At 33.7% G+C, this 12,495-nt stretch overlaps 1 protein-coding gene across 1 annotated transcript in view; it reads right to left on the bottom strand.

Moving 5' to 3' along the window:
* The window catches only part of LOC136026549 (unconventional myosin-XV-like), a 365,167-nt gene that overhangs the window by 309,629 nt on the left and 43,043 nt on the right, over positions 1-12,495 (bottom strand). Inside the window, exons 6-7 of the mRNA XM_065703235.1 lie at positions 9,809-10,087; positions 2,428-2,605 (exon numbers count right to left, since the gene is read on the bottom strand). Of these exons, the coding sequence (XP_065559307.1) occupies positions 2,428-2,605; positions 9,809-10,087 (457 nt within the window). The remainder of the gene's footprint in view (positions 1-2,427; positions 2,606-9,808; positions 10,088-12,495) is intronic.

Here is a 12,495-nt window from a genome sequence, read left to right as displayed (position 1 = left end):
CTAAACTCTTTAAGCAATGAAAGATGTCTTTCCATCAGACTACCATCATTAGTTTGCAAGCGCAAGCGTAGTGACCTGATTTTTGGCTGGAAATGGCTTTTCATGAGCGAACAAAATAAATTATATAACCTATTATGTTAGGGGTATATGATAATCGATATTACAGACTAGTTAAACAAAACGAGCATAAACATAGCTAATATACCCTCTTGGCAGAGTTGTTTTTATATCTAGCCAAATGCAGCGGCGTCAAAACACAGAGACTAGGAGGAGGGCCAAAACTGTGCAATTCTGGTGTTTGTGTTCTCCAGTTTTTCCCATGAAAAAAAAATCACAGTTTAATCAAAATACCAAAAATGGTATTTTTCAAAATACGGGTGAAGAGGCGAAAAATCATGGAGGGTTGAGTAAGTGCCACCCTGTCCTTCCTCCCCTAACTGATGCCACAGGACCAACCTTACAGCAAAAATGAAAAAGAAAAACATTCAATATAATGAATATAAGGATTAGGGTTTTTAGAATTAGCTCTACGATTTTACTGGATAATTTTTCAGAAACGAGCTTGAGTTTCCTTCACTTAACAGTTATACTTCATCTGTTACTGACCCATCGTAAGCTTTCCACGGTTTAGAGCAGTGGTTACCATTGCATTTCTGAAGTCCTGATGGACCCCCTCGTGATATTTAAATTTTGTTATTCAGAATTTTAAATGTATTCATCTGAAGGAAGCTTAAAAAGGTCATTGACAATTTATTTTAGGCCATTTAAAAAGGCCATAAAAGCTAAAAGGCCATTTTTAAGTCGAGAATGAAAAATCCTCCATATGCAGTTATGCAGTCTTTGGTAGCAGTAGTTTTTCAGAATAAGGCTATTAGATTAATAGGTAAGTATGGTCGCGGTACTGATAGCATCGAATTATTATTTTGGAAAGCTTAATATTTAAGATTAGTGAAATAAGAGATTGTTAATTAGGAGTGTTTGCACTTCAGTGTTTGAATAATCTAGTTTCAGATTTTTGATAAGTATTTTTTAGCCAAAATTCATTTCATCACGATTATTCATCAGGTCTAGACTAGGAATACTGCAAGTCTTACATCTGAGCCACGGGACTTGTTTCCAGATTTCTTTCATTAAGCAGAAAGTGTGCCACAACTTTACAACCGTATTAGAAAGCGTTTTTTTTTACGAATTTGGATTTGATGAATTGGCATGAACGATATCCAACCGGTCACTTCTTTAAGCTTTTTCTTGCTTTAGTGTGACTTATTGTCACAATGAATATATATATATATATATATATATATATATATATATATATATATATATATATATATATATATATATATATATATATATATATGTATATATATATATTTATATATATATATATATATATATATATATTGTTTGTGTGTCTGTCTGTCTGTCGACTGACGTATTGTTTGTCCGCATATGGCGTCTAAATTATTTCATAATATACCAATTCAAAAACGAATGTATTCAAGCCGAAGTAGCTGAGTTGGTAAAGCGTTATGTTCAAGGTTCGAGAGGTTCCAGGTTCGAACCTTGGCTTTAGCATTAATACAAAAGAAGAAAAAAACTAAAAAAGGTAAAAATTACAAAAAAAACTAAAAAGAAAATACTAAAAAATTAAAAAAGCTAAAAAACTAAAAAAAAAAAACTAAAAAAAACTAAAAAAAAAGGTAATGACGACCGGGACACAGTGACACAACTACAATGGGGACACCGGGGGCACAAGGGGATATATAAATGACGACCGGGATACAGGGAATGTTCGAAGAGAAATTACAGACCGGGACACAGGGAATATAAATGACGACCGGGACACTCAATGAGAAATTACAGACCGGGACACAAATGACGACCGGGACACAGGGAATATAAATGACGACCGGGACACTCAATGAGAAATTACAGACTGGGACACCGGGACACAAATGACGACTGGGACGTGTGTGTCGACTGACGTCATGTTTGTCGACTATAAATGATGACTGGGACACAGGGACACAACTACAACGGGGACGCCGGGGAGCACAGGGGGGATACATAAATGACGATGGGGACACAGGGAGTGTTTGATTAGCAATCACCATCAACAAAGCTCGAGGGGAATCATTAGAATAATGAGGTATAGATCTGAATACGGATTGTTTTTCCCATGGACAAATATATGTTGCATGTTCAAGAGTCGGTACGGTAAACCTGACAATCTATTTATATGTACAGACAATGGGACAGCGAAGAATATTGTATATTCGCAAGTTTTACGTAGTTAAAAACATATATATATACATATATATATATATATATATATATATATATATATATATATATATATATATATATATATATATATATATATATATATATTATTTCTACACACAGAGTTATACAAAAATTTACCTGGTTTAAGTAGAAATATTTATCAGCAGAGGTAAGGCCATACTTCTCCTTATCCTCCTGTGTAAGTCCCCTCAAAAGCTCATAAAACACATGATAGTTCCTCTCTTCACCTGCTTGTGTGACGATTCGGGATTTTTCTAGTAGATACTCCGTGATTTTAGCTCCAGTAATGACCCCTCTGTTAAAAGAAAAGAAATGTAAATAGATAATAGGCTAACATCAATAGACTAACCATACTGGCCTGCACTGAATAGATAGTATACATTTCTATGAAATAAACTTTTAAAATGTATATTTTCAAACAGAACATAGAAAGAAGATAAATTATGATACAGCGATTTTTCCCGGCTTGACGACCAATTTTACCAGTTGTCGCTATTTTCGCTATTTAATTGTACCATTGGTTTATTGGCCAATTTTTAATTGAGAAATATTTATTTCAAGGCGTTACTTTTTGAGCACATAACAGAGTTGAACAAAAACTATCAATCAAATAAAAAACAAAGAATATGCTAAGGGTTTATACAAAGACAACAAAAAATAAGAGACTCGGAAGTTATGATCTTGAGATACATCAACCTCGATTGGTCACGTAGGTAAGGAAGAAGGGAGGGAGGGGAGCTCTAAGGTCATTTCCTATGATTTTTCTATTTGGTCCCTTCGTTTGGTTCCCCACATTTTGGAGTGACAGCCCTTCCACTCCTAAACATCGCCCCTCAGGAATTGAATTTCTGTCTAGGTCTCCGATGTGGATTTAAAATCAATTTATAGATCAGATTTGGACCACCAAGTTTAAACTTAATTAGTAAAATCTTGAATACAATTCAGGGGTCATAATTTCCTAATAAAAATAAAAAGAATTAGCCTAATAAAAATTGACCTCTTATATAACTTAGAGGCCAAACTTCGTCCTTAAAGGTAAAAATTTTCAAAGCACGTAGTTAGATTTTTCATCAAACAAAAGCCACAGAGTCAAGGCAAGAACAAAAGAACAGTGATAACCAAAAATAAATTAGCTAATGAAAAGTAAATAAATTAAATAAAAGCTAGCCTCTTACAATACTCTATGAGGGCTATTGTTTTGTTTTTCTCTTTGTTCTAAATCTAACGAATAGAAGTGAAAGTTTAAAAACAATTGTAGCTCATGTTTACATACGAGTCAAAGCGTCATTTTGAATTTTCTTGAAGCCGAGCCTCCAAGTCACACTTCAAAACATTTTGCGTACAGACAGAAAAGACTAATGCAAATATTTCGTTTTCTGATTAGAGCAAATTTGTCTAACTTTTGATATAAAAAATTCAGAATTCTGATGTCGTTTTCTTCCTATACTTACTTATAAAGAAAAACTGATAATAAAAACTAAAAATGTTGATTAATATCAAACGTTATATATTAATTGTATATTGATGCTAATGTGCTGTATATTAAAATAATTAAATATGAAATCTTTTGGAAAGCATTAGAAACACGACCCCTGTTTTTCATCATTTGAATCTCCCTTTACAGAAGCTGGTCTCTCTTGTTCTCCTCTATCTCTGTGGTCTAAACAGATAAAAACCAATTCAATTTAAAAGTCAGAAAAACATCCATCTCTTTTCACTCCCTGAACCCCCCTGAAACCCCTTTCACTCCCTGAAATCTAATTTTCGTATTATAAGAGGGTTTCCCTGTGGGAGACACAGTATTTCGTTGGAGCTTAATGGCAACCCAGAATGTATCATAGCGTCTTCCCGGGCTGTAGCATTGTAGCCCCTCCTCGGATTTCCCTCAAATCTTGAGATTTCAGTTCTGAGCTTGATATAGCTACAAATACCTTTTTAATCACTTTATGTCTTGAAATCTTTGACAAAACGTCATTATATGCGTATGCATTACACGTATTCCTTTTGATACAGACAAGAATCATCAGAAAATTATTTATTCTAAAAAAAAAAAAACTTGCAACACCATGACATAGGATTCGCCAAAATTTTGCTAAAAGAAATGACATTGTCATAGAAGAACAGGAACAGCTTTCCTTTTTGTAGACATCGATGAAGAATAAACTAAGCATTTACGAGTGTATTTTTTTTTAATACAACTAGTACCACTACTTACAATTCGCTTCAGCACCAAAGCTGCAACCGAAGTGGTAGCATCAGACTAACACAGCTGTCTGCACTCCTCTCCCTCCTAATATACTCAAAGTTTCACTCTTTACCTCCTATGAAGTTCCACTTCTTTTAAGTCCTTCCTTCCTACCTGCTTTTCTTTCGACCCTAGATGGATGGCCAAAAAGCTCAATCTTTGGCAATTTGTCATCCTTCATCAGTAAAACATGCCTTAGCCATAAAAATTAAAAAGGCAATTTTTTTTTTATTTCCCAGACTAGGCAATATTGATTCTAAACTATTTTGATTCATTATGCTGGTAAACCGATTCCTAACACGGGTTCACATAGCCTTCGTTTAGCTTTTATTGTTGTTTCCGACAGTTTACAGATTAGACATATTTTACGGCAAACGTTTTCTCTCAAAGAGTAGATAAGAGAATCTGTATTGAATTTTGCGTTAGACATATAATGAAGAGCTGGAACGTTTGAACGTTGGAAAATTAGAACGTTGACTGTAGCATTTGGCGAGTCTACATGAGCTAGAAAGGTGTCTTTCAAATAATACAAGCTCTTTACAGAAGTTCATGAAGAAATTAATGATGATGTTCGTCCTGGAGACACAGCACACTAACAACCCGTCAGAATATGGAGGCAATGAATAAAATCGTTACAAAGAATCAATGAATCGCTATTAGAGGAATTTTTGAGGATACAGCCATATCAGTTGGATCTTGAAACTCTTTTTTTGGATATTTTGGGCAAGAAACATTTGACAGCCATGTTTGTTCCAAAAGTGACAGATTTTCACCAAAAGAACCGTTACATGAACATCGCTTAAAAATCTGTGGTTTTATAGCAAAAAAGTGTTTTTTCAAGCCTCAACCACCACGGTTAATTATCAGACACGGCTTCTTAGAATTTTTTTTTAAAGGTCTTGGGATATTCGTAAATTTTCGACATAGCCAAAAGTATGGGTGCCTGAGCAGATCTCAGAATCATTGCTTTTCTAGTCAGGACCATAAAGTTATTATGCCTTAACCACCATATTCACTCGACTTCACCTCTTGTGATTTTTTTTTGACTAGTTTGTGAATGTGGTTCACCAGTCTGATTTGTGCAACCCAGTATTTTGGCCATTTATCTCAAACCCACGTAAAAGTTGGGACCATATGTGCAAAGGTGAACCAACAGTAGCGTGAAATTCTGATTTTACCCATGAAAGAGTGGTTTTCATAGGCTATCAGTGATGCTTTGACTAGAGGCATAAAATACCACTTTCTCTTTCAGTAACCTTACGTCACTAGAAAACACCTTTGATTAATATGTATTGATATCATGGCATCGTTTTCATCCAATCAAAGACCTTTCCTTGCTACCATTGGTGAAATTTTTTTAAACAGCCTTACAACGCATGAGCATTGATAGTGCGCAAATGGGCTGGTCCAAGATAGCGATACTGGGGAGTTGCGTTTTGAAAACGAACGTGATTCTTGTGGAACAAGTTCGCTACCCTATAAGCACTGAAAAACTGTTCATAATTTAACCTAGGGATACTCCTATATTATCAAAAACAGCAATGATCTTAAGCATGTCTAAAAAATTTTGACTTTTTATGTGCACACTAAACGTTATAAACCAAGTCTTCTATTGGCGGCTGCTGTGACTTCCAGAATAGCTTCCACGGAGAATGGGAAGAATGTAGTAACAGAGAAGATCGAATTTAAAACGGAGAACGCAGTCAACCACAGATACTTGGAAATTTGTAGGTGTTGGATACTCGCTGAATAATATAGGGTTGAAAACTACTAGTGCTGGCGACAGAACAGCGCCGGTGACTGGCGACTTCGTTAAAAACTTAAGCTCAAAGCAATTGGATAATTGATATAAACAATCTGCAAATATAGGGGATTCCACTGAAATTTCTCTTTAAGTTGTCATTAAATATAATTTCGTTCTATTCAAGAATCATTTTGAGTTATCATCCGGTCTGGATAAAATTTGTGTGTGAAAACGGCAACTGGTGAAAACTGTGAAAACGGCAAGCTCGTGAGAACTGTGAAAAAGGCAAAATTGTGAAAACAGAAAACTTAAGAAACCTGAAAATTTGTTAAAACTGTGAAAAATGCAAAATTAGGAAAAATATGAAAACAGAAAACTTAAGAAAACTGAAAACTTGTCAACACTGTGAAAACGGCAAACGGCAAAATCCGGAATTGATTGGTCCGTGCAAACCTTAGCAGATTAAGCGGGCTAGTTTTGATATAACTATTATAATTGATATGACTGAATTGATCCAATCGATGTAAGATTTCAGCTAGAATCGATACAGTTGATATAACTGATCGAATTTCTGTGCAAGTCGTAATGAAGCAGATTTTTCTTTTTAGAATTATTTTAAGTTATAAATCCAATCTACACAGAACATGTTTATGTTAGCTATTGAAAATCTTGCACAATTAAATAGGCTAGCTAAGGTAATAGGCGCATTTTCCTAAAAAATTACTGCATTTTTTCCCCCTGCCCTTTATTTTAAACTGTCTGAAAAGAAAAGTATACAGCAGTTTCCGGCAGGTCAAGCACAGGAACAAGAAAAAATTGCGGAATATTAGATGGCGTTGCTGAAAATTTTCATTTCCACAATAGCACCGGCTTCCCTTACAAGTAAGTAAAGTTCAAGTAAAACTTACTCTTTTGTATTTTTTATTTATATCTTATTTGAGAGAAAAAAAAAGAACAGAAGGAGAAAAGGAAGACTGTTTTCCTACATTAGTGATTAATATAGATCAGCACTTGAATGAGGCCTTAACCCTACCCATCCATACAATCATAAAGGTCAAACAGCATAGCCATACACAATCAACCATAAAAAATAATCCATGGACAGGCAGTCATGTCATCAACAAGTATAAGTCGTCATTTACCAAACAATAAAAACAATGAAGACAAATAATTCAGAGGCAACAACAACCCAACACAAGGGCTCATCAGGAGAATACACACCTGCCTATAGGGCTTCGGCACTTTTATATATATATATATATATATATATATATATATATATATATATATATATATATATATATATATATATATATATATTACTGTTTCTTGTTTTCGAGCCGTAGATTTCATTGTCCTTAGCGCCTTTGTAAGATTACGTATTTTTTTGTTACTGGACCTTTAACTTTTGCCTTGGCTGGTTTTTGTCATTATGAAAACGTTTCGCCGAACCTTTGTTTTTAACAGAAACTGATGCACTACCATGGATTATTTTCACACATTTGGTGGTAACCTAAAAACTTCAACCAAATGAAGATTTTTTATAAAACCGTGATTCGCAGGTTTCAATAGACCTAAATACGTCCAAGAACAGAAATGTTTCATTTTAATTTTCTTGATACTTCAAGATTATATTTTCATAAATAAGTATTTTTTATACTTTTTATTTTTTACTCTTATAGACGAAACAATCCCATCAGAAATCCATGGGTCAATTTTTGTAAATATTTCTTATGCGTAACTCGAGACGAAGTCACCTGGTTTGTTATTAGAAACAGTTGAACAACAATACACAACTACAATATGAAAAATGCCATTTATTGCTATTATCATTAGGATAAAAAACACCTCAACCCAAAATTTTGAATAATACCTTTTTGTGTCTTCCTTAAAAAAATCCAGAAACTGAAGAAAATTTAAAATTTTTGGCATGGACGAAGAATCTCTTGAAAAAACATGAGAAAATAGTGAGGTTTTTTTTTGGGGGGGGGGGTGTGAGGCCAATAGTGAACCATCCCTAGATTTTTGCAAATTGTTGCCATTATATTTATTCTGATTCTGTGAACCATATTCTTTGACAAGTCTAGTGATAAAACTTGCACCAGAAAACCTTCTTTCCGCCTTCTCCCCCCCCCCGGAAAAATCTGAGCAGATAACAATATTCGAAATTGAAAAGGGGACTCACATTTAATATATGAGCATTTGTCGCTTATTAAGCAGCAAGTTAAGTGTCAGCCACCAGAATCCTTTCTTTCAAAATACCAAGGACCGGAAATGAAAACCGATTGTTAAAAGTGGCTAACTCGAAATTGCCGCAACTATTTATATATAAAAATTAGGAAAAAAATTGGGAATTCAGTTACTAATGAAAACGCCTCCATATGCAATTATGGATAGTAGCAGGTACCAAATAAAAAAAAGAGTAGATGAAAAATACTCAAAAACTGAGCTAAAGACACAAGAATCAAAGACTTTGATTCTTTAGGAATCAAAGAGTTACACAAACTACAAACAAACTACTGACCTACACTAAAAATTTTTTTTTTTTATTTTGTCTTGTAACATAATGCTTTTTGAATTACCTAGATTCTAACAAATCGGTATGGCATATGACTTAACCTTTTAAATATAATTGGAGATATTTTCTTTTTTTCTTCAGGATTTATGTCTTGTAACATAACGTCCTTTGAATTAGAATGGTCATTTCTAACAGAAGAGTTATAACGTAGCCTACTACTTATTTTTTCTTTAAAATTTATTTCGTGTAACGTAACGCCTTTCGAATTACCACAATAAATTTTAAAAAATGAGTTAGAAGGACATCACTGACCTCCTAAAATAAACCTGAAGCGGCGGTCTGATTTATCAAAAATTTATATCTAATATAACTATAGATATAATTTATTACTATGTAACTATAGATATAATATAGATATAATTTATTACTAATATAACTATAGATATAATTAATATAACTATAGATATAATTAATTAGATATAATTTATATCTAATATAATTTATTTATATCTTGAAACATAAGGCACGGTCAATTCTAACAAAAGACTAACTGACCACTTACTTTTTAAAATAAACTTGAAGGTTCCTTCTTTAATTTTTATGTCTTGTAACAAAAATCCTTTCGAATCAACAAGGACGATTCAAGTAAAAAGCAAAAGATCAGTAAAAAAGCAAATCACTTACTAATTAAGTGATTAGATCACTTACCCCTTGAAATAAACTTGAAGATATATCTAGGGCGAAATATCTAGATGAATGCTTTGACCCAGTTAAAGTGCCAACTATCCAACTTGAGGAACTAGACTCAGAGTCATAATTATGTGTGTTCCTTTCATAAACGTTTGTCAGTATAAGTTGATTGCAAATTGATTAGATTTCTATGTTGATTTTCCCCCATCCTTGCCACGGTCGGATGTTGATTAATTACTAATTAATTACTAATAATTAATTACTAAAAATCACTTACTAATTAAGTGATTAGATCACTTACCCCTTGAAATAAACTTGAAGATACTTTCCAAAGCGAGATGAATTGTCATTTCGGACTGTTTTTGCATTCCCAAAAGATTCCAATAATGGAGCAGCCTCTAATATCTGTTCCGTTATTATATTGGAGTGACTTTTATTCACCGCTGCCAAATACTGCATAACCAATTTCGTACTTTCTGTCTTTCCAGCACCGGATTCACCAGAAATAATAACTACTTGGTTTTCTGGTTCTGGACCGGTGAGACGTGTATAAGCTGCAGACCCGATGGCAAAAAGGTGACTGGAAAAAAAATCAGTATGGTTAATTAATAGTCAGTTACATGAGCACAAACCTATCTTATTTAAGAAGTAATAGTTGAACATATATTTGTAAACTTTTTCTCAAAAGTGACTCTGTAATTTTTTCTGAAAAATGGTATGTTTCATGAACCGTCAGCTGACTGAAATTAGAGACCCACTGAAGGTTGAAATCCTTATACATAATAAGGAGGAGTTTGTAAACGCAATTTGTTTGTTAAAAAATCAGTTGAATCCTAGCTATTAGAGAAAGACATTCCCATTTGATAGTTGGGATGTGAGTCTTGGATTCATAATTGCTCTGCATTAAAGCTACACATTGCGCCAGAAACATTAAAATAACAATTTATACACCAAGGGACCGAGCCCCACTCGGTGATATTGTTCGTTTAATAATATTAGTCGTAATAAAATAAGTGTGTTTTCCGACGTGACTAAAACAATCTAAACTGGCCATGACTTTCAGAAAATTCGGTTTGGACCTTAATAAATTTTGGAGAACGCTTTTCATGCGAATGACACCACAAATACTGAAACTTCCCATAGTCCATTGGTTTTATTTTATGCAGCAAATAAAATAAGATGTTAAATGATTTAAAAAAAAACAAACTATTTTTTCTTTTCGTCAAACGAAGCTTGGTCCCCTGGTACTATGAATTTATGTTGCAGTTCATTTTTATTTTTTTCTTCTTTTTAACCCGCGGATATTAGCGAATGACTCGCTTTATAGTTGTTAGGTATCTCGTTTTAATTCTTATAATTTTTGGTTTTTATTGAATTTTATTCACCTATTATTTTTTTTTTTCCATTGGTTTTTTGTTGTGTTTTTTTTAATTAGCTTTCCCTGTTTGTTTTGTTGGTTTTTTTTCTTTAGCGCTTTTCTTGAATATATTATTTTGTTTCGCACTGACGAAGAGAGACAGTTGTCCTTTCAAAATATTCGCTTTGTCTGTTTATTCAGTATTCTCGTTTGGCCTTAAAAACCCCATTTTCGACAGTTGTCTTTTTTTACAGCATTCAGGGGTGGGTTTAAGGGATTTTAGCCCTCCCCCCCTTGAAATGTCTGTCCAGCTCGTAAAAACGTAATAAAAGTGCATAAAAACACATTTTTGATACTTTTTTGAAGTGTTTGTTTGTAAAACATCCCCCGAAAAAAATCCGCTCACGGAAAAAAAAAATCCTGCATACAGCCCTGCTTATTACTAAAAAAAAGACTAAAATTATAAAGATGAGGGATTTCCACTATCTTTATTAATAGTTGCATTATGAAAAACCATAGATTATCTATTATTTTTCACCAGATATATCATTTCTAGCAAAATACATAGGCCGACTTGTTCCTCTATTACCTTGACTATTATAAAAAAAAACTATCCCGCCCGCGCAACATAATTGGATTCGATAACACTCCGCCATGGCTTGGATTGGATAACTCTCCGCCCGCTCAATATCATTGGATACCGTCGAGCTTTAGGAAGCCAAATTATCTGATCGAATGTGTATTGAGGTTTACAAAAATACTCAAGTTAGAAAACTGTGTAGGCTTAAGCATTAATAATCTGTGATGAAACTTTCAGGAATGAATACAGAGCATAAATTAGGCCCCGGTAGCGTATTTTCAAGCCCCCATATTTACTCCTTCCCTATTTCTAAGGATACTTTTCTTCAACTCTAGCTCTTGAAAACAAAACTCTAAGGACTCAAGTATGATTTTAAGACATATAGGGTAATATTTCCATATCAAAGAAGTTTTTCTTCCAAATTCTTTAAGACCTTAAAAACCGGGACTTAACAAAGTTCAAGGGGTCGCTCTCTCAATGAAATCATTGAAATTAGGTGGCACGTCCCAAGCGTGGTGGAACTGTGTGGCATTCCGAGATGTATACTAGGTGGCGGAAAGTCAATACCTGTCGGCAAAGCTATGGGATTTAAAATAATTTCTTTGGGCATTATGTGTGCTTCAGATCTATTTCTGAAAGTTTCATTTTTATAATACAAAGTTTGTGCGAGTTCATTAAAAGTCAGTTCCTTTCGGAGGGAAAACGGCTGGAAAAATAAATGCTTCAAAAGATCTTCCCGGGGTATAATAAAGCCCCTGAAAACACTTCTAAAACATCGTTCATAAAGCTCAAGGTAGCGAAAAGTCCCTCATTAAAAATTTAACCAGAAAGTATATTTTATTACTTTAAAGTTTGTATTGCTAAATCTTGCATTGCTTATTTACTATCAATTTTTTCAGTGCTGGATTTACCAGAACTAAAGACTACCTGATTTTCTACTTCTGGATTCGTGAAACGTGTAAAAGCATTATACCCGATGGCAAACAGATGAACGGAAGAAAAAATATATTCCGGAATGTAATTACTAACTTGTTGAAGTTAGTTAATCAAT

Source organism: Artemia franciscana, chromosome 4, assembly GCF_032884065.1.
Source record: "Artemia franciscana chromosome 4, ASM3288406v1, whole genome shotgun sequence".
Taxonomy (NCBI): domain Eukaryota; kingdom Metazoa; phylum Arthropoda; class Branchiopoda; order Anostraca; family Artemiidae; genus Artemia; species Artemia franciscana.
Note: the sequence above shows the minus strand (reverse complement) of the source record. Positions and strands in the feature narration are given on the sequence as shown.